The sequence below is a fragment of the Rhopalosiphum maidis genome, chromosome 1 (assembly GCF_003676215.2).
Source record: "Rhopalosiphum maidis isolate BTI-1 chromosome 1, ASM367621v3, whole genome shotgun sequence".
Taxonomy (NCBI): domain Eukaryota; kingdom Metazoa; phylum Arthropoda; class Insecta; order Hemiptera; family Aphididae; genus Rhopalosiphum; species Rhopalosiphum maidis.
Window position 1 is genome coordinate 7,455,503 of NC_040877.1, and position 23,526 is coordinate 7,479,028.

At 25.3% G+C, this 23,526-nt stretch overlaps 1 protein-coding gene across 1 annotated transcript; it reads left to right on the forward strand.

The window, feature by feature from the left end:
• Positions 1–8,120: 8,120 nt before the first annotated feature.
• Positions 8,121–22,639, forward strand: LOC113549438 (FK506-binding nuclear protein-like). The gene is made up of 3 exons (XM_026950734.1): positions 8,121–8,456; positions 20,199–20,340; positions 22,176–22,639. Exons 1-3 carry the CDS (start codon positions 8,276–8,278, stop codon positions 22,555–22,557), a joined length of 705 nt encoding a protein of 234 aa, XP_026806535.1. The 5' UTR covers positions 8,121–8,275; the 3' UTR covers positions 22,558–22,639.
• The last annotated feature ends 887 nt before the right edge of the window (positions 22,640–23,526 follow it).

Sequence of the window (23,526 nt, forward strand, 5' to 3'; positions counted from 1 at the left end):
TAAATAACTCTTTTACCTTTTAAAATACGAAATAACAATTATAGTAGGTAGAATTAAATAATATATGTAGATTGTTATGAATTAATAAAAAAGCCTCACATTTTAATAAATAAATAAATAATATGATTACATTTTTAAAAATCATTATTCATTTTACTTAAAAATATAATATCTCTTATCATATTGTGCTTTTCCAAAAGGTGGAGTATAATATTTTTGCCATAGATAAACAATTTCATTATTTGTACTTATATAAAAATTAAATATTTGATTTAATATATTACGTAAAATAAAATTAGATGCCTACCAAGAAATGACGATTTTCTTGTCGAATTGATCCACGTTATCTTCCAAAAATATTTAAATATCAACAATTTAAAAATGAATAATAAATGTTTAGTACAAATTATATTTACATTTAAAATATTAAATGTTATAATATATAATTTCTTTTTTTAATATTAGAATGAAAATATTGATATTTAGTAAATTTATAATATAGTCATGCATATCATACCTATCTATATAAAAAAATGAAATGATAAAATGTTCATAATCTGCTCACATCATTTTTACATGTATAGAAATCATACTATTTGATTTGTTATTATTATTATTTACCATACCTGTACAACTTATTTTTATAGCTATTACACCTACATTAATTTACAAACTTAAATGTAATACCTTAGATTTATATAAAAAAAAAAATGTTCATAAATATATCAATTTATCGGCTATTATTATAATCATAACCCTAAATTAACCGAATTAAAAAATGCGGTCGCAATTAAACATTAAATATCGTTAATATATTTTATTATTATTAATCATATTATCAGATTGTGGACAGATCATAATTTTTATAATTTACAAGTTTATTATTAAATTATATTGCAAAATGTTGACTGTTGATATTTAGCCCGACTGTACTTACTAAAGCAATAATCGATAGTCCTATAATATTTTCCGAAATTCGTATTTTCATCATAACAAAGGTTTCGTGTACAATGTACATGATAATAAATTGGCATGTGACCTATTCCGACAAAGTACAAACAATGAATTTGAAATATGATCGATAACATATTTTAATTATGATGTCTTGTAATTATTAACACACAGAATGGATAATAAATTTAGAAGCATCAGCAACTCTATATTAATTATACGATATTAACTATTACCATTCAAAACCATACAAAAGTCCAACTAAACAGTTATTAACTCAAATGAGAATCTTTAGTAGTCCCACGTGGTCCCAAGATTTAATGATAATGAATAAATAAACATTTCGGCAGTGGAATGTTTTTTTTTCTCAGTACATTTGCATAATATTATCATTATACGCAGATAAAAGTACCTAAAACAACTAATTTATAATATTTTAAATATACTATGTTTTCTTTATATCTATTTTTTATTTGACTTCTTCACTTTTAGCCCGTTTAATTATATTATACGTCGTAAATTATCTATTAGTTCTATAAATAATTATTAATTTAGAATTGAAATCGACTTACACAATATTGATTTCATTGTTTTTTTTATAAACTCATCCAAATATGATTTTTTTTTTTATGTACCTACAATGGATACAATTTATTGTTATTTTATGTTTTAATTAATATTATTTCGTGTTTGACTTCTATATATATATCTTTTGATATTTGGGACTTACTTACTCCCATCATGTATGTATTTTACATTTACTACACTCTATTTTGTTTCAAATATTTATTACTCTATTATTCTTTAATGTATAGAAATATAAATGAACTTTATATATAATTTAGTTAATAGTTAAAATTATATACCTATTAGTTATTACTTATGTAGATAATATACTATCATTAATACTTATATATATATCAACATAAACATATAAAACAATATATTATGTTAAGAATTTGTAAAGTACTGAAGTAATATTCAATTATGTATTAAGCAGGATTATGTTAATTTAGATTAAATGTAAAACGAGAAAAAAAATATAGGTTGGTTTATATTATGGAAAATAATTCTTAAAAGGTATTTATTCTAATACTCATTTTTAGAAAAAAAAATGAGTAAATTAGATAATTATAATCATTAATAAACTATCACATTGTTGTTTCATTATATCATAAAGCAGGTTGATTCGCGGAAGAGCGCTGATTAAAAAAAGAACAAAAAAATAAGATATGAAAATTAGAACCGAAAATATTTCATATGTTTTAGTAATAACATGTGCATAGTATTATTATAGTATTATATTCAATCATACGACTAATTAATATATATTTGTTAGGAACTTGATGAAACATTTAATTGTATTCTATTTATTTGTGTTTTAATATTAAGTATTTACATTACAATTTACAATAAATGAACATAACTATAAAATAACTAATGATTAATGAGGTATCCCTAAATTTTTACACGACATATAGTTATAGATAAAATATTAAGTAGTCACCAAATAGATTTTAGGTATAGTATTCTAAACAGTAATAAAATTATATTGGAAATACATCAAATAAATAAATAATCGATACAAATTTCAAAAACCAATGCTCAATAAGAGATCTAACAATGATTATTAATATTAAGTTACGATGATTTTGGAGTAAATTGTGTCTATATCATATTACCATATTGAGCATGAGTATCATTTTTTTGTTTTTCTTTTCTAAGAAATATTGTTTGTATACGTAACAAAGACAATAAGTATGTATCAACATAATGATATCAAACCCTAGTTATTCCTTTATAAAATAAATATCTATGACTTAATTTAAAATTTTAACCCCTTATATTCGGTTTATTAACTATGAGTTTTAAGTACATATCAAGCATAATGTATACCTAAACATAAAGAATAATATACTTGTAGGTGCCATATTTTATATTTTTGTTGTCATTTTTAGATATCTTCATTTTTCATAACATAAATACATATAAATAACGAGTGTTCGTAGGTGTATCTTGTATGTATAATATGTTATAAAAATTATGTAAACTAATCATATAGTAAGAATATAAATGTTTTGTTGTGTTGAACAAAAAAAGATCCGATATTATAGTTGTAATTTATATATGAACGAAAAATATATATTATATTATAATATATGTACTTGTATATTTTTTAATCGATTTTTTTTTTTTTTAATAAATTATATCAAGTCGTAATTTTATAATATATTATACCGTTATGTTCATGGTTTAAAATAAATGTTAATTCATATTATTGTAATAATTTTGTTTCTGTGTTTTATTGTTTTCAAAATGACCCAATACAGCTATTATACTAAATACCGAAACAAAAGTATGATTTTACTGCAGTCGAAAATAAGTGAAAAAAAATGTCCACAATTTTTATCAGTACAAATAACTGGAATTCATATTCATGCATACCATTAATTAAGACTAGTTAAAAATCAATTTAAAAACAACATTTTAAATATCATAAGCTTTTTAAAATATTTTTCAGTATGATCGGACTTTATGGAAACTTAGTTTTCTTCCTACAAAAACAAAAAAACTATATAATTTTTAACTCTACTATAAAAATCTATGTTCTAGAAAAACAATATTATAATTAACCGATTAAAATGAGATCCAATCTCTACCAACGAAATTTTAATCTTTAGAGGCTTTAATTAAACTATTTTCAAACTTTCACTAGGGAGTATTTTGTTTTTTTTTTTAGAGAATTACAAAGTCATAAATTTCTGATTTTTGTTCAAAATAATGACACTGTAACAAAAAGATGTTAAATTTAAATTATGTCTAGAACTGAATTTATTAATATTAACAGATAAGGCTGTATACAGGGACGGATTGGGCCATCGGGAAATCGAGAAATTCCCGATGGGCCGCGTGCTAATTAGTTGATGGGGCCGCTACGTACGTCAAATTCTACAGCTGTAGTCTATCGCAAACTAATAAGTAACATTAATAAGATATAGATGTTTTTTTTCTTATTTTTTAACTTGTAATTTTTTCTCATAGCAAAAATTGCTATTTTTTGAAATAAAAAACTAGGATACAATAGGTCAATAATTAACATAAATAATAAATATTACTATAATTTATAATCAAAAAATCAACCCCTGTGAACAGTAAGACCTCTAAATAGTTTGTTATATTCCATATTTGGGTTGTCGACTGTCGGCGTTCAGTAGTAGTCGGTGGGTGACGACGACAAATTTTAACAATGCAAATCGTCATAGGTCTGTAATCTGAATAATAAGAATATTTTTATTTTAAATTTTAAATTATTTATAACATTGTAATAAATACTGTCAAATTGATATATTAGTTTACCAACTAAATATGTTATTCTAAATAATATTTATAAGTATAATTAATATTATTTATTTATACTGGTAAGATATGTGTTTTAGTATGTAAGTAATGTAATTAGTAATATTATAGTATTTTTAAAACAGTACATATATATTTAAAGTAGGCCAAATAGTTTTTAAGTTTTAACTAAAAATTACAACCAATAACAACTAGGTACCTATCATATATCTGTCTATTCAAACCTCACTTTATCCTTATAATATAATCATTTTTGTAAGAACAATGAATACACCAAAAAATGTAAATAAATATTTACCGTTCCTTTAAAAGGTTAAAAATTACCACTTTCAGTATGGTGCACTTTCCCCCTACAAAAATATGATTTCAAGTGGGCCGCAGGGCCGCTAAAAAGTTATTTTCCCGAGCCAGTCTAAAATTCCAATCCGTCCCTGGCTGTATAAAATTATTATGAAGTTGATTGATGAACTTTAATTTTATGTTACCTTTATACAATGTCAAATATTTATAAGTGTTATAAACTAATGAGATAAATAATTATAAAAATAGTTGATTTTCTTTTAAAATTGAATCGTGTAATTTATATACATGCTTAATTCAAGACTAAGATGCAACTATAACGATACGAGTACGTATCAGTATACGATAACATCTAAATACAGTGTGATTCACAAAACATGCTCATCCATTTTTCTTCAGTAAAATGTATTTATTCAAAATTTAATTTTTGGAATTTTTAAATAAATTTAAAAAACCCGTGTTTACAAATTTTTGAAATTTTTTATACTACTTAAAGAGTGCCATGTGAAGATATAAACTTTTGTTTTTCAAAAAAGAATCCACCATAACTACTGTAAATTATTTAGCAGATAATTTTGACGTATCAAGATCAAAATTCGAAACGAGTAGTTTTTTAATTTATTGTGCAATACAAGAATAATTATAGGTCTCTGATAATGATTTTGAAAGATATTATGGGATTAAAGTGATTTTGGTTACTAATATTATCTTATCTATCAATATTAATAATTTCTAAAAGTGTTCCAACTTTCTATGTACCAATAACTAATATTAGATCCGATATGACATAATATATTTTATACTTCTACAAAATCATTTTAATGGGCTATAATTATTCTCAGTATAAATATTTTAATAATATATTTCAATGACATTTTAATATAATTTTGTATTTTCACATTTATTATAATTTATAGTAAATATAAAATAATTGAATGTGTGTTAAATAAACGTACCTACATAATATATAGAAGATAAACCAAAATCCACAGGCTTATACTAATAAAAATAAGAGCATATTTTTTTCGAGTAAGATAAATTATTTATTTTTTTTCGTAGGACCCACCGCAAAGAGTAATGCACGTAAATAACTCTCGTGTCCATAGGACTTAATGGCTAATCCGAAACTGTGTGTGTGTGTGCACGTGTGCGCTTGCGCCTTAAGCATCATACATAGACAGAAAAACCGTCAGGTCAACGTCATTGCCGGACGCGCGTGAAAGTGTGTGCGAATTTCACACGACAACATTAATAATGTTGTTATACACACGAGCTTTAAAAAGTGAGACCGTTGTGGCGGCGGCCGACCGCGAGTCGCACATTCACCGTGGCCCGCTGCAATGTTTTGCTGCCCACGTTGTCACGGCGGCACGCTCACACACGCACACCTGTACAGGTACTTACGCGTGTTCGATCGTCAAAACTAAAATATTATGTATACAGGGTAATTTTTTTTTTATCCCTTGCCTAGTTTTTGCATTTTTGGTTATTTGCTATTGCAATTTTGTCCGTCTCCTGCGCGATAACGTTTTATGTTTAAATATAAAATGTAATAAAATTTGAAAAAAAAATTAAATCAACCTAAAATTAACGATTAACGATCATTGTAGGCACCTACTTCATGAACTCGCTTAAAATTTTTTATTTTATTGGTATAATATGCGACATGCACGGTACAGTGTACTTAACCTATGGAGTATATAAATTGTTCAAATTTCGAATTCAAGCCCTCATCTGCTTATAATGAACACGAAAACGAATATTATATTTTAAAGAAAAATACTTATTACTATCACCATATGACTAAGAACCAGTGTTTTAGCGCGAATTTTTTTTCAATTTTATTTAGTTTTTATATTCAACAATTCAACGTTATGGAAAACTTTAAAATTATATAATATTTTCGTTTGGCTTGAGTAATGTTATAAAACTATTATAACGATATTTTGGTTTAATATAAGAAACATTTTTTTAAATTTAAATTTATTAAATTACTCCCTTTAAAAAACTCCCAACATTCTAGTTCTGAATAGGTCATAAACTTTAAATATTCAAATTGAAATCTGTGACAAACTTTGCTCGCTGAAATACCATTAAGTGGGTATGTATACATAAATGAATAACAACTGTTCCCTACTCATAAATGATAATCAGAGATTAATTTTTAAAATTAGTTTAGGTGTACTGGTTTACCATTATTTATTATGATTCTACAATAGCATAAACATGATTTTCTGTGTTTTATTTTAATCCTTATAATTATTACAATAAGGTCCAAACATTGATCGCATATATTCGAGCTTTATAATTAAATTTTCCAAATAATTTCATACATCATGCAATTAAATAAAAAAATGAAGCAAATTAGAAAATAAAAAATATAAAGTGAAATTAAAAATACATTGGCTGTTAAATCATAATTTTTAAATTAAAAAAAATTTGATCATAAAACTCTCTAATTAGAAATCGCCCTGTGCAGACGACATCATGTGTGATATGTACTACGTATATATATATATATATTCAATATATATATATATATGAATAAATTATATATTTTGTAATAAAGTTATATTAATATGTATTATACGTATATAGTATACATATATATTATAATGACCGATATCGACCGGCGTGCTCGACGGCGGCAGAAGCGTACTTGTGATATTCTTTATCGTCCAGGCGCACCTATACGTACCCATATATTATTACCTATATACCCGCTGGCCGTATATTATAATATAGTATATACTGATATAGGGTGATTCAACAAGCATGATAACCCCGATTTTTTTCCTATAATAATAAATAAATTCAAATCCTGATTTTTGGAGTTTTCATAATGATTGAGTTTTTTGTACTACTGCTATATTTTTTAATATCCCATGATGATATTAACTACTGTCATTTAAATGAGTGTTACATTCTTTTACTTTAAATTATGTTTACCGTAGTAAAAATTCAAAAGAGTAGTTTCTCAGTTATTTTTCTCAAAAAATACTCGTTTGAATTTTAATTTTATTACAGTATTATTTTCAGAAAAATTATTCAAGTTAAATAATTTAAGTTAGGAAATGGGGATTTAAAAACAGAATTTTGTTATTCTCTAGTAAACGCTTTAAACATAGTACAAAAATGTGAAGAATTAAAAAATACATGATCTTTAATTTTACAATAGAAAAATCTAAAAATCAGATTTTGAATGACTGTATTAGTAAAGAAAAAAGAGGGCAACCATTCTTGACGAATCACCCTATATAGTCACATATAAACTAACACCCACTCTTAATATCGCTTTAAACAACCCCCTCCCCATAAACACACACACACACACGTATTTTGATTCCTGGTTTACATTCCGGTACAACAACAACAACAATACCCGACTCATATATATATATATACACATGTATATAGAGGCACTTATACCTACAAACCTACTTATTGTATATCTATACACTTATGTATATAAAGCCGGGACTCTAGGGTTGACGACGGCAGACGACGTCCACCAGTCGACCAGCGAACACCGACGACTACGACGAAGGCGACAGCCCGACATAGTTGTACATTGTACAATTTACTTGTCTCAGGTGAATCGGCCCGTCTGTTATTATAATATACATAATATATTGAATAGCCGCAAAGGCCGTACACGTGCCGCGAAATGGGATGCGCCGGAAGCAATCCTCTGCCGGCTAGCGATACGATGATGGCGTCAGCCACTTCCGACAGTCGCACGGTCACAGCCGACGTGCCACCGATGTCCGACGCAGACAAAGCGTGTTCGATTGTCCAGAAGGTGGTTGGAAGTGTCAACATCGACGATGTGGTCAAGAAGATCCAAGGTATATATATATATATATATATGTATAGTAATACGGGTATATTATACGCATGAGGTAAGTGTCAGGCTAGCACATCAAGACCGAGTGCATACTTAAAAAAAAAGAAACGCTGTCCTATTTTTGACATACGTATTTAATGTGTTTAATCATTGGTTACCATTTCTTTTTCATCAATTTTTTTTTTTTTTTGTAAAGCAAGCAATAGTAATCGTTGACCATGTTTATTACTTGCAAATAACGTATTGTTTTAGTTTGAAAATAAACAGGTACGAGTGATTTTATGACAGAATAAATATCAAGTATTAATTTAGATACACAGTACACATAACATAATTTCAAATTGTCACCAGTTACTTATTATTTATTCAGGATTTGGTCATATATGTATACTTAGTTCGTGGGTTGAAATTTTTATGAAAAATCAAATTTAAAAATTGCAACAATATAGCATACTTGGCACATTACATGCTGTTCTAAATTTTATTTTATTTTATAACTATAAATATTACCCTTAGGCCCTAGGTACAAATAAAACCAGCGTTCGTTACTAAACGTCCATGACTAGGTCGACAATGCGCATGTTGTACCAAGTGAATTTTATGAAATTATTGATCGTTTTACCAACGTCAGATCTTCGCTTGAACAATATATTTCAACGAATTAAGTACTTACCTATTTCTAAGTGTGACAAAAATCGATCAAAATCGATAACACGTATGTTTGGACCGATTATTATTGATACTGTATATACTCTTAAGTGTGATATTTTCAAGATATTTTTCTCTATCAATAGGTACTAAAATATCTAGTAGATAATCTAAAATTTCGAAATAGATGCATAAAAATAATTGTATTACTTCTAAATTAACTTTAATTTAAAATAAATTCTTTTAGGAATATTTTGTTACTTTAAAATTGAATTGTAAATGATTTATTAATTAGTTTTGACGGTAATAAGTGTTGTATTTTAAGTTTAAATACATAGGGTAAAATTATAGAAGTGCACCAAACAAAACGTTTGTCCACTACTCCGTTCGTCTAAACTTAAGTATTTATAATTATCAAAATTAACTTTCAAAACTATTTGTCCTAAATTATTTTATAATACTATAAAATTCTGAATTTAACAATATTCTACTTCGCAATATAAAATTAAAAAGTATGATGTCATTTAAAAAAGTAAAACAATTTAAAAATGAGAACGATAAAAATAGCAAGACATAGAATTTTTAAATAGTTATTGGCGTTTAACATTTTAAATTTGGTAGTGGTTTTACCGATAAACACAAGAGTGAAAAAGATAATTATAATAAAATGTTAGAATTGTGTATATATTTTATTTTTTAACCAAAAAAATGTCGAATAAAATATTAAATAACACATTTTTAAAATATAATTTTATATTGTGAATATTTTTTTAGATGTACCCGTGTAAACAAATTCTCTAGATTTTTTCACCCTATCTTCCTTGATAATTACGGATCTGTTTACACAAAAAATGTACATGATTGTTAGTTTTTATATAGAGGTATTTTTATACGTTTTGTTGAGTCAAATACCATTTGTCTCGTCACATCATATAGCGTAATATGGTTTATAAATATATAATTAACTCACAACACGCATTATACTTATTAATCAATATATTATACCTTATGGCTAGTATAGCTATGGTGACCAGATATAAAAATTTACAAAAAAATACATTTTAAAACTTAGCTTCTTCTCTGTCGTAATTGTCCAATGCGTATACTATTCTACCCGTTTTACCCATATTTACATAGGTCATCTACTTCTATAAAAATTGTTTTTTTTTCATCTGATTACTCTACTTATTTTATTATTACCTATTATCAATTGTAAAAACCAATTATTTGAAATTATAATGTCAATTAATTTAATGTATGTCATTATGATAAAAATACTTTGATATTGAAGAATTTAAAGTAAACTTAAACTAAAGTATTAATTATTTTTTAAAGGTAAAAATACCAAGTGTAAAACTTAAATATATATCTACGATTTAGTATATCTTAAATCATGCTACCAAATACCAACCAATAAGAATGCTTTAGGTCGAATCATAAAATATAAATTAATAATCAAATTATGAAAAACAGTAAAAACACATAAACACGTATTAGCCCATAATAATTTTTTTTTTTAAAAAAAGTTCAATATCATGTACTCAACGCTATTGTTAAGGACACTAGGACATACGTCAAAAAAGAGTACTGTCCTACAAAAAAGAGAACATCTGGTCACCATAAGTTTAGTACGAATTTGAACTCGTATCGAAAACAATCGTTAATCAAACAGTGTAACCTCCATAATACATAAACAGATACCATTTTAGATTCTTGTACAAAAGCAAGTTTACACGTGGGTACACATTAATCGAACTTTTTCTTAATGAGGACAATTTTCATTGATTAATGATTTTATTAAGTGTTTTCAATTTTCATTTAGTGGGCCACTGTAATGGATGTGTTAAATTTGAATTCAATGATATATTATTGTATACAAAAAAAAAACGATTCTGAGCGGAGACCATCTGTCAGCATGTATCACTGAGAATATTTCGTCGTATGTGTTTAAATATTGCTATTAAAATAATGTATATTTTACAATTATTAGTATCTACATATTGCACGGTAGGTTGATTTAATTTTTACTGAAAACATCGCATAGTAACCTACATTTATATTTATTTCACATTATATTATTGTTAATAATTTTTGAGTCAATACTTCTTTACTGTAAAACAGTGTGTATACTGAATGGTATAAATAGGTGTTTTGTACCTATAAATTAATTTACATATTTTGAAAATTTAATTGTTCAAGCTTTAGATATAAAAACTGCTCATTGACATATTTGATGAATATATTATAAATAATAAGTAATACATAACTACAAAATAGAAAATAAACATAATACCTTGGTACTTATTATAATATTATAATTTTAATAATTTGATAGACAGTTAAAATGTTTCATTGAACAATAGTTTTTAAAATCATAAAAATACAATAATGATAAAAGGAACAACTATGGCTATTTGTACATTTATCATATTATGACTAAACCCCAATGTTCTTTTTTAAGTTAAATTAATATTGTTCGTATATTTCGGCCTTTTAAATCGGTTACCACTGAGTGTCACAGTCGTCAGACACAAATGCGACTTGATGCTGCCAGCATTGCTTATTGTTGGCTATCCTCTGCTTTGATCGTAACGGCTCTTTGGTCGTCGACGTTCATAACAATGTTATTATTACTATTGTTCTTGTTAACGTCAAATTACGTATTTACGTGCCATTGTCTTGTAATCCGTATTCTATGTGTATTAAATATTAAAACGTGAATATTCACCATGAATTTGATTTCGTTTGAATGTCATTTTCGAACAATATATTTCAAGCTGCTCGGCCGATTTCCGTTCAATTTCCATTGATAAACTTCGTTTCATATGTCCATGTGAATAACACCACAAATCTGCTACTAGCAATTCAGCTTCGTCACCGCAGTTTAGACCTAGAAACTCAACAAAAACCAAATAACTAACTTTGGAGTGGCAACCACAAATAAAATCTACATTGTCCAAATAAAGATTACTAATTACGTTTGATAATTAACGTTTACCAATTCTTACTTTTTATCTTAGCATTAATTGTGCATATAATCACCCGAAGAAATTTAACTATTAATTGCGATAGACGCGCACATGGTAAACAAATATAAATTATTACATTGACATAGATATAATATTTAAAAATACCAAAACTATAGTTACCTATATTTTTTTTTTATCATTAACATAAAATTATAAAAATAAAAATTGTAGGTTGTGTTTTTTGTTTATTTATTTTGAAATGTATACAATTTAAATTCAAACTTCACGAAATATTTAAAGGCAAATAATTATCTAGAATCTCTGTACCAATGTGCTTTATAAATGTTTACGTTATATTAAGTTTATACGACGGTCGACGGCTAAGTTATATTAGGTAGTTTTCGTTACTGATAAATTAAACGTTTCGGATATAGCTTATTTCCAATATATATCATATATAAATTAAATTAGTAAACGCGGTAGTAAGACTACGTCTGTAAAGTTAATGATTATTTATTATTAGTTTATTAGTGAGAATATCCGTTACACATGTATTCGTAATGTCTTTATTATAACGATTTTACAATATTATTATTTTTATAATAAAATACAGGTAATATAAAGTTTTTATTTTGAGTGGAGTTATGTATATATTGAGTTTATAATGACGGTCTAATATGTGTGTATTTTTTCTGTTTATCATTATTACTCACAATTTTAAACAGTAAAATACTAATGTTATAATTTACAATATGTTACTGTTATTATTTATAATATTATAGAGTATCTACATGGACTGTTCTAGTGTTCTACTATACGTCGATATTGACTTATAAGTTATAACACTTAAAACAATAACTACCGTATAATATGCTTTAATGTTATAATAACTAATTTAATGACGCAATGATTTTGTCAGAATATATTTCAAATTTAATCTATCTATTATTACTTATCGAAAAATAAACTATTCATTGTTATATAAATATCCTTGGAAATAGAGACTGATACACAGTTTCACCTCTTTTCGTATACAGTGATTTTTATCATTGAATTCAAATTTAACACATTTATTACAGCAACGTATGAAATGTTAAGGTCTTATACTTTAAACCTATTATACAGTTGAGAAAATTTTCTAGTTTTTAATATTGTTATGAATATCAATATTTATGTTCATTGATAACTGCACCAATCTTTTGGCTATCGAAACTATACTTCTATCACTATTAAGTAGTAAAGTGAGTAAAGCGTGGAACATTAGAACGGTTACCGGGGCGATTGAACTATAATAATTCTTTAATTAGTCAAGATATCGAAGTAATAGTGGTACGTGATTAAAAATATAAATTGTTGTGTTTTTCTATTTTTATTATTTTCCCCATAGATGTGTATTTTGGACACACGTAATGTGCTTGAAAAGGTTTTATAAATTAAATCGTATGTATTATTATTTATTCATCATTGTTTGAATGAGCAATACATAATTTAATTTAATAATTATTTTAAAGCTTATTCATTAATCATATGAATTTATGCGTTCCCATAACATTTTATAAAACCAATTTAATATGTTTTAGGTACTAGAAAAAAATAAATCAAATATATCAAAAACATTTTTAAAAGAATAAATAATCAGTGAATGGACATACAATTTTTTTATAAAAAGGATATATTTAACCCTTTTAGATATTTTTTAGACAGTTATACAAGTATATAATAATGTAATATAGTATACCTATTATAAATTATAATATGATATATTTTAAATAAGATTAATAAGGTTAAATAGGAATAGCTTGTAATTAATAATATTATAATTAAATACCAGATTTTTATGCAGTTAACACCTAAAAAATTCGCAAGTAAAATGCTGGAATATCCAAAGTTGTTTTTTTTATTTTTATATAGATAAAATTCTTTTCATTAGGAATTATAATACATAACAAAATGTTTATTATAGGTACTTTAATTTTTATAAATTTTAATTTATTAGTTGACGATAGTGTCAATAACTATTAAATATTGTATCAAGTATTAAATTTAAACTGGTTTACAATATTTGATTAAAATGTATTATCATGTATCTACATATTTAAGTTGTTTTCTGTAAAATTGAGTCTTCTGTCACTTAATGTGTGTTTTAATTGTGAAAACACGCGTTCTACGTCGACACTTGTTATCAGTTATTATCTGTAGCAGCTTATTATAGCAGTATCTTATTTTAAATCTACGTAATTTCCATTTAGTGAATCGTTATAATATAGTTATAAATTACTGTACCCGGGATTTTTATTAAGTACTGATTTGAATTTTTTCAAGAGTACTTGTCCCTTTTCATTCTCAATTTTCTTAGGTCTATCTCTTACTGTTTAAACTATATTTAATTAATAATTTAAATTAGAATTAAATTTTTCAAATTTTGTCATTAAATTTGGCGATTGTGAATCCAACAATTCTTTAAACGTGAGTATAATATTGTTTGGTGGCACAAAGGCAAGAGCCGATATCATTCTTATATGTAAAGCAAAATTAGGATCTAATTTATACTTTGTTGATAAACTTTGAATTTGTTGAATGTGCCTCCATATAGATTGTCCGAAATGAAAATGGCAACCGTTTTGTTTGATATTTGGAAATACGTATTTAAATGCGTTAAAAGCACTATGTTCGAAGTCTGTCACGATTGATTTTGGATTTGAATTAGGCTTAATTTCTTTTAAAGTTGTTAACAGACAAATATACGTTTCTTCAGTTTTGTTCGGCAGTAAAGCATAAATAGTGGGTATAATGGTATTTTCGTTAACTAATACATGTATTGTATAAGCTTGCGAAAATATTAAAGGCGATATTTTAAACATGCCATCAACAAACCAATCACTATAATTGTCCATTATGTCTAAATCATCATGTGTAGAAAATATAATTATTCGATTATTTGAAGAGCCACTATCGTGCAACAGAAATTGTGCGCCATTTTTTGTTTTTCTAAATTGCTCAGGAATATCAAAATCAAAAAGCGATTTTGGATCCGTAGGGACGCAGTCGTTCCTTTTGTGAATTCGACGGAAGTGTATTTTTTATTGAATTTACTGATGGCATTGCTCCCACCACTCCAGTTGTTATTTGTGTAGCACTTATTATTTGTTGTGGTAACTGTTGTGTGTGAATAGCTTCGTTTTTTATATTTACCACTACAATCCTTGCATGAAGTTTATTTGCATCAACCACGTGTAAATGATCTGACCGCCCTTTAGTAATAGATTCGCTTTTAATTATCATTCGGCTTTTACAATGGTGTTCTGTACACATTAAATACATTGTGTTCTCAATAGTTTTTTCCACTCTGAATGTATATCCATCAACAATTTCAAATTTTTATTTTTATTACTGAGTACGTATTCCATATTAATACAATATTATTTGCGCTTAGCGAAGAATTATACACGTAAAAGTAACACGAACTACACTAACCACTCGAATACTCGATTACTACTAAGCCACGATTAAAGAATAAAGATATATTTAATTGTTCTATTAAACTGATAATTTACTTATGTCTGAAAAAATCATTATCGATATTATTGTCATTCGCTTTTATTTAGATTCGTCCAAACAGCTTTAGCTATTTTTAATTCGCGGTTTTTTTTTCGTTATTTTATTTTTGCTATTTTGACGGGATACCGTTTTTTCTACCTCTGTTATCCTCTATTATACTTCTTAATCGTTATTGTAAGTTCTAGAGGAAGGTTACAAAAATACTTGTACAAAACTTGTATTAATTAGTAAATTATTTAAAAAAAAAAAATGGAAAATGAAATTTTGTGCGAACTTTCTTGAAATTAATCTGCATATCTTGATCTAGATTTGTAGCTTGTTTTGGTAGGATTTAGATTACGCCATAAAAATATGCAATTGCACGGGAATCCGGTCTTTAATTATATAATATATTTGAAAATAAAAGCGCATGTTTATCGGTGTCGATAAGTTTTTTTTTGGTAAAGTAATGTTGATCGATTTGCTATTTTTATATCTACTTTTAAAATGAGTATGTTAAAGGAATATTTATGAATTTGAACTCTAACAATGTGATTATATTTACGGCCAATAACTGTATTATATTGCATCCACCGCCATTCATGATAGTTTTTCAGAAACAAATCGATACACTTAATGCTCTTTTGGTGTTCCTGGGCAACAAATACTAAATAACACGTCAGTAGTAAAAAGTTTTCCGGTACCTATCTATATATAAACGGAAATCGATTTATATTTATACTCCTCTACACGCACACACTTATTCTTGACGAGTTCCAATTAAATGGGTCAATTTCTGATGAGTTGGAAGTGTACATGTTGACGACGAGAGTTATGAAGAATAGGCACCGCAAGCGTTTCTATTCTGCCAAGAAGCGCTTCGACAATAGGTTGTGTCCCAGTGAATTATTATGATAAATTGTATGTTTATACTAAAAGAGAAAAAAAAATAGAAAATAATAACAAAAGTCTTATATATAATGCATATTATTTAATATATGTGTGTCGAGGCTTTTTTATTGTGCCACCTTCTTGTCAGTGTCTTCAACACAAGTATAATTTTGACACATTTTTTTCTCTACTCAATATTTCGTTCAAATAAAAGACATAACTTTTTACGATTTTGTCATTAAACATTGAACAAAAATGTTTTCGTTGTAATTTATGTACCAAATGGATAGTTTAATAGTTTTATCACAAAAATAAAATATTCTAAAAGATAAATATTATAACTATTCAAAAACGCGATGGTTATTTTATTAACATATACTAAATAGTAATATAATACAGACATACAGCGTAATTTTCTTTTTTTTTCACATAAAAATTAAGTATCATCAAAATTACATTGAGTTACATATAATTGTGTGTATATTTAGTAATAACACTATACTGATGTATAATACTTATAATAAATGGGTGCTCATAATCACCACGATGTATATTCCGAAATAATATTTTGATCTAATAATTAATATATTAATACATTATTGGACTGATCACTATTATCTAACCAGTACAATTCTAATCAGAATGTAATCATGTTGCCTAAAGTTAAATACATTCAATTTTTGTGGCAGTCGTTACCATAGCATGATGTTGCCGTGTTAGTACTTGGAAGATACGATTACAATTTTATAACCACATTTTTGTAAGTCAATCAGAAAAAATATCTCATACGTCACGACACGACACGGCAAGTTGTAAACCTCCCTTAATTATACAAACAATTTTAGTTTTTAATATTATCGAAATTGTAATTCAGGCAACTCCGATGAGTATCTATAGTTTTTATAATTTGATAATTTTTTTATACCATATATTTATTTATTTGAACAATAAAAATTTTCTTGCTTCCCTATTACAATATATCTTACACAACTTCTTGTTTGGTAGTATCTCACTCATAAAATAGGTATATTGTTTAGGTTAACAGTTAATAGTATAATAATAATCAAAAATATTTACATATAAGATAATATTTTATAGCAAATGACTGTCGTATGTTGATAAAAAGATAAATTGGTTTTATTTACCTATGTTTTTTAAATATTAATTTATTTTAATAATTTTTACCAACTAATTGGCAATAAAATGCAAATTTATAAAAAGTAATAATATTTTGTATTCAACTTGCCAAATTTAAAAAACAAGTAATTTTTTTCGAATTTCCATATCATCTAATAGTATATAGTCACGAAATATAGTACCTACACGAAATAGTATAACTTAAAACTTTAATAGTGTTAGGTACTTATTATCGGTCATTTCATATTATTATTATAAAAGTACCTATGTACAATGTACTTAGTCTTTATTTATAAATAAATATAAATGAAAAACATTCAATAGTTTATTCAATCATTTTTCCATTCTAAAATTGTACTTTTTAGTTTATTATATTATTACATTTAATTTAAAAAAATTCGATTATCTTAAAATTAGTAGTTATCATCCATGAATATGATTTCAGCAAAATAATCAATACATTCTTTAAGCCCCATTGAAAATCTTTTATTACCTATGTTATATAATATATGTAGAGTTCGAATTAAATCATTATTAATAATAATGCCATTTATCAAATCAAATTAATAAGAGTTTCTGACAAAAAGATATAATTTGTATTTAATCTAATTATTGTTTAAATTATGTTTACACAATTTAAATGATTCTGTTCTGTACCTATAATATGTTATTAATAACCTGTAAGCTGTATTGGAGAAAAATTCTGCATTTATGTTTATATAAATTGTAAATTTATATAATTGACTAAAAGGTTAGACTACTTTATAAAAATTAAAATACTATAATTTTTATTGTAAAATACATTCTTAAAAAATAACTATAACTTATAGGTAGTAAGTTGGTACTAGGTGTATATATATATATGTTACATATCGTGCTTACGTACAACTCGTATTTCACTTTACTTGACATAATTTACTATAAGAACATTCGTGATCCATAATTTCTCGTCACCTGAATTCACATTTTTTTTTAATTACTGTATTTATAATTACTGTTTTAATCGCATACATAATATTGCATAATAATGCATACACATGTATTTTAACATATAGTTAATATTCAGTATAATTCGGGTAATTACCTGTTGGCTGCTCTGACCAGTAATCAGCACCTATTATTCTTAGCCAAGAAATAATTAAATACAAATAGTTAAAAGTTCTAAGGTCTAAAAGATCTAGGCGAATAGGCTCTGGTATAAAATTTGCAATTGCCAGCAATAAACTATATATCTTAACTGAACATTTCTGTATACTTTAATAATTAAATAATAAGTATAGGATTATATTAATATTTCATAGATATTTTAGCTATCTTCGAAAATAGGATAGTATAGTCTACTAATAAGAGTATGTAATATATAAGTAACTATTTCTAATTTTAAAAAAGTACAGCTGTAACTCACACTTATTACATACATTGATACATAAATTAAACATAATACATACAGATTTCTCTTAAACCATTTCATGTTATTGTCTATTCAAATAAATCAAATTTTTTTATTGTACAAAAATGGATTACAGGTTATAAAATATGATATTCATTTATTTATTTTTAATAAAGAAAAAAATGCAATTTTGTAGAAAACTTAATTTAATTGTAATTGTATAACGATTCAAATTATTAAGGTCAACAAAAGAATTCCAAAAAAAAAAAAAAAATTATTAATATTTAGTTTAAATATTATATAAATAAGGGTAGCTGAATGGTTACCTATTAGGATAAAGTATTTATATAATACCATTCGTTAATATTTTCTCTGAAACTAATTTTATTTTTATTTTTATGTATTTTATTTTTCTATAATATTATATATTTTTATTCATTACAATTTTTATTACGTTAATTATAATATATCCAATTTACTAAAGTTTTAATGTTTCAATTGAAAATATGCCTTTCAAAAGAAAAAAGTTAATTTATCTTATAAAATTATAAATATATAATAAGATATTTACAGAAAAAATCATTTTCTTTTTCTTGAATCGTGAATTTACAAATTAATTTGTCAATATTGATCAAAGCGTACTTGGTAGAAATAAATGGAAATTGTAAATATCATGATTCTTTGGTAGTATACATATGCATTATTAATCAATAATATTTCAAACTCAGAATAAAAAGTTGTATGTATCTGCTATTTTAAATAAGATAATGACAAAAAAAAAATATACAATTAGTGAATTTAAATAATATTTTATAAATTATAGTTAACTGAAATTCAATTAAGTATAAATGATAAGTTTAAGAATAATTATCTATAGTGAATTTTAAATAGTTTATAATATTTTGTCTTAATAACATGTATTATAAAATAATACATTATTATTATCAATAAAACCATTGATATAATTTTTAAAAAGTAACTCGAATGGTACAAATATATTATAGTAATAGTATCTATGACCGAGTCTTATACCAAGTCGTAGACAATTTTGTTCTACAGAACACCTGCACTGGCACTTTGGAATTTCGTCATATTCTTATTGTTTACAGTAAACCGTTAAATTTGTTTAGATTTTAATCATGTTTGTTTTAATCCTACGTTTAACTTTTAGACGTCGGCGGAAGCATGGAAAACTTGGTGGACGAGACTCAAGAAAAGTTCAGTTCATTATTTGGAAAAGCAGAACAACAAGTTGAAGATGTAGAAAAATCAGTAGAAGAAAAAGTAAACGATGTTACTTCAACTATGCCAGAGTAAGTGGCAATTATTATTCCATGGATACTTGTATCGTTTGTTTAAATTATAAAGTATGATAGAGTCATGGCCTATACTTATAGGAATAAGAGACTATACTCCATCACATGTCATGAATAAGCTATAATGTACATCGATTATTCTTCATGGCCATCTTATATAACATGTACAAGTTAATTATTTGTTATTTTAAGTACCTATATATATATATATAAAACTTACTATTTATCCATGTATTTTATTTATAAGCTAATGTAGAGTATATATGTCAATCATCAGTAACGTAGGTATAAGGTATATAATATAGTTTATTCATATATTATAGTGTATACAACGTGACTAAACCAACTAATATAAATAAACAACATATAAAAAAAAAATCATATATTTTGTATGTTAATATTAAACTATTTAACCTACCTACCTCAACTTATGCTCTAAACTACATTACGATCTTTCTTTTCATGGTTCAAAAGTATTTTACTTGTTATAACATAACACATTAACATGTATACATAAATGTATTGTAGAATTTACACATCATACGAGTAGTAAGTATATTTATTTTTCTAATTATAATTTATTTAAAAAATGTGGTGTGGATTTTATAACAATGAATATAGTTTTTGATATGTTTTATTGTTAAATAAATCGTCTTGCAGAAATCGACGTATAATTATATATTATATTATGGACCTAGTCGTCGAGGAAACGTTTATATACTAATACAATTTTTTTTATCCTCCTAAAAATAATTTAATTTCTTTCGTGTTGAACATAATATCCAAAATCCGTAGACAAATTATGGATAAAAAACAAACATATGTCCGTAAAAATATCTTATTCAGAAATAAACCTATTAGGGATAACATCATAGAATCTATAAAACCTGCACCCCCTAGGCACTAAAATGCGAGGGCACGCAATGTCTGGCCTCGCGTATATGCAAAACATGGATATTTATAGAACAGTCGTGGCCTGATAGTAGGTAGGTACATGCCAAATTAAATTAACATCTATAATAATACATTATGTAGGTACACAGGTCACAACAGACTTGTACATTTTATAATGTAACATATTATAATGTGTATGTTTTTATAGCCTTAGGTCTATTACGATTACGAGTATGTTTCTATTTATATCACTACTAATGTCCCATATTCAGGATATTATTCTTGAAATTCCTTTAAGTAATAATACTAATTGATAGATACTTTATGTTGCGACCACCCAATAACCCAGTAACGTATAATAAATCAATTGTTTTTTTTTTTTTTGTAAATAAGATATTACAAAAACTACTCCATTTTAATTTGTTTTGTAAACAATTTCGAGATTGTTTTTAAAAATAATTTTAAGAAAAATTAATTAATTCTTAGAAAATCTAAAAGTAATTATTTTAAAATAAATAATTAAAAAACATTTTAAGTACCCAAGTCAACTGTTACAAAGCAAATGTTGAGGATTTCTCTTTTATAATATCTCTAACCTATCGATATAACTAGAACTAGATAGTTTATTTTTAAATAATTCACTTGTAAAGCTGTAACATAATAATTTAATATCGAACAATTCGTTAACATTATTTTTATCAAATAAAATTTCATCAAGCAATTCAATTCTTTAAGTTTGCAAAAATCATTTCTCTTGTCCTGCTCACGCAAATGTGTATGGCCGAGCCTTGACCTTTGGCTGTTATAGGTAGACACGCAAATCGTCAGTTAGTAACACTAAATATTGTGTACTTACAATCAAGATCAAGATTTTTTGATATTATTATTAACCTTTTAAATAGGTTATAATTTTATTTTGAATATGTTTTTTTTTTTAGAAAACCTAAAATACAAGAAGTTATTCTTCTTACAGTTGAAGAAACTAGAATAATACCAATAGATTTAATCAAATCAGAAATTCTAACAAATGGAAATGATTCCGTATTTGAAGGGGTAAATAACAGAATAAAAGAAGAACAGACAGAAATAAAAACAGAAGATTCTCTTATTGATGCAAATGTAAAACAAAATGATAAAGAAGATGATGAAGTTGAAGAAAAAAAAGACGAAGAACAAGTTGAAGAAGAAAAAGTCGAAGAAGTAAATGTCGAAGGAGAAGAAGGGAAAAAATCTGATGAAGAATTAGAAGCAGGAGAAGAAGTTGCTGAAAAAGAAAACGACAAAGAAAATGAAGAGAAAAGTAATGAAGTAGAAGAGTAAATATCAAATTATGTAAAATAATTAAAGGATGGCTCAAAAATATATTTAATACATTTTATAAAAAGAAAAAGCTTTTTAAAAGATTTATATATTAGTGGGATTAAGAATTTTATACATTATATTTTTTTATAATATATTAAATAGATAAAAATTGCATTAAAGTGTATAATATACATGATATTTACATTTACATATTACATACTTCATTAATAATAGCTTCGCTAGGAAGTTTTTTTTTTTTAAATATGTATGTGATTAAATTATTTTATAATGCAACAATGTATTGTTATATTATTATATTATATACAATTTTAAAATTACTTTTTTCTACTAAATAAAAAACTGTAAGTTTTAATTTACTTCAAACATTGAACTTATTAAAAAATTCAGCAGGACACAAATGGGTAGGTATTTGCCACTTGAAAAGGCACTGTTGGCCTATAGACTCCATAGAGTTTTATTATTTTTAAATCGAGATAAAATTAGTAATATTATTTCTTAAAGTTATAAAGTTTAGTATAATAATATAAAATATAATAATTTTATAAAATCAGAAATCATTTTTTATACATTGACTTTGATATATAATTATAATTACCTATTTACATAGTAAAAAGCAAAATCTACGGAACAATATAATATAATATGTATTATATATACAATATAATCTAAGAACAATCAATTATTATTTATAAAAGAGCTGGTCAAAATGTTGCGTCTTTCTATAGTAAAACCTGAAATATCAGCATTGTATTAAAATAAATTTAAATTATTATACTATTTTAAATAAATTATTGCTTTTTAATATATTTTAACAACATATATTTTGTCATTTTTGAGCGCAAAGGATCATACACATCCTAACCTTATTATTTGTTTAGAGATTGTAACTCGTATGTATAGTATGTCATAATGGATGCCGATTTAATCATTTTATAGGTGATTTTATGTTTCTAACAATAAGATTAT

Bases quoted from the DNA above. Each gene is read 5' to 3' on its own strand.
- LOC113549438 (XM_026950734.1), top strand. From the start codon at position 8,276: ATGGGATGCGCCGGAAGCAATCCTCTGCCGGCTAGCGATACGATGATG. The intron at 8,457-20,198 runs GTATATATATAT...TTTAACTTTTAG, and splicing joins TGTGGTCAAGAAGATCCAAG to ACGTCGGCGGAAGCATGGAA. The intron at 20,341-22,175 runs GTAAGTGGCAAT...TTTTTTTTTTAG, and splicing joins GTTACTTCAACTATGCCAGA to AAAACCTAAAATACAAGAAG.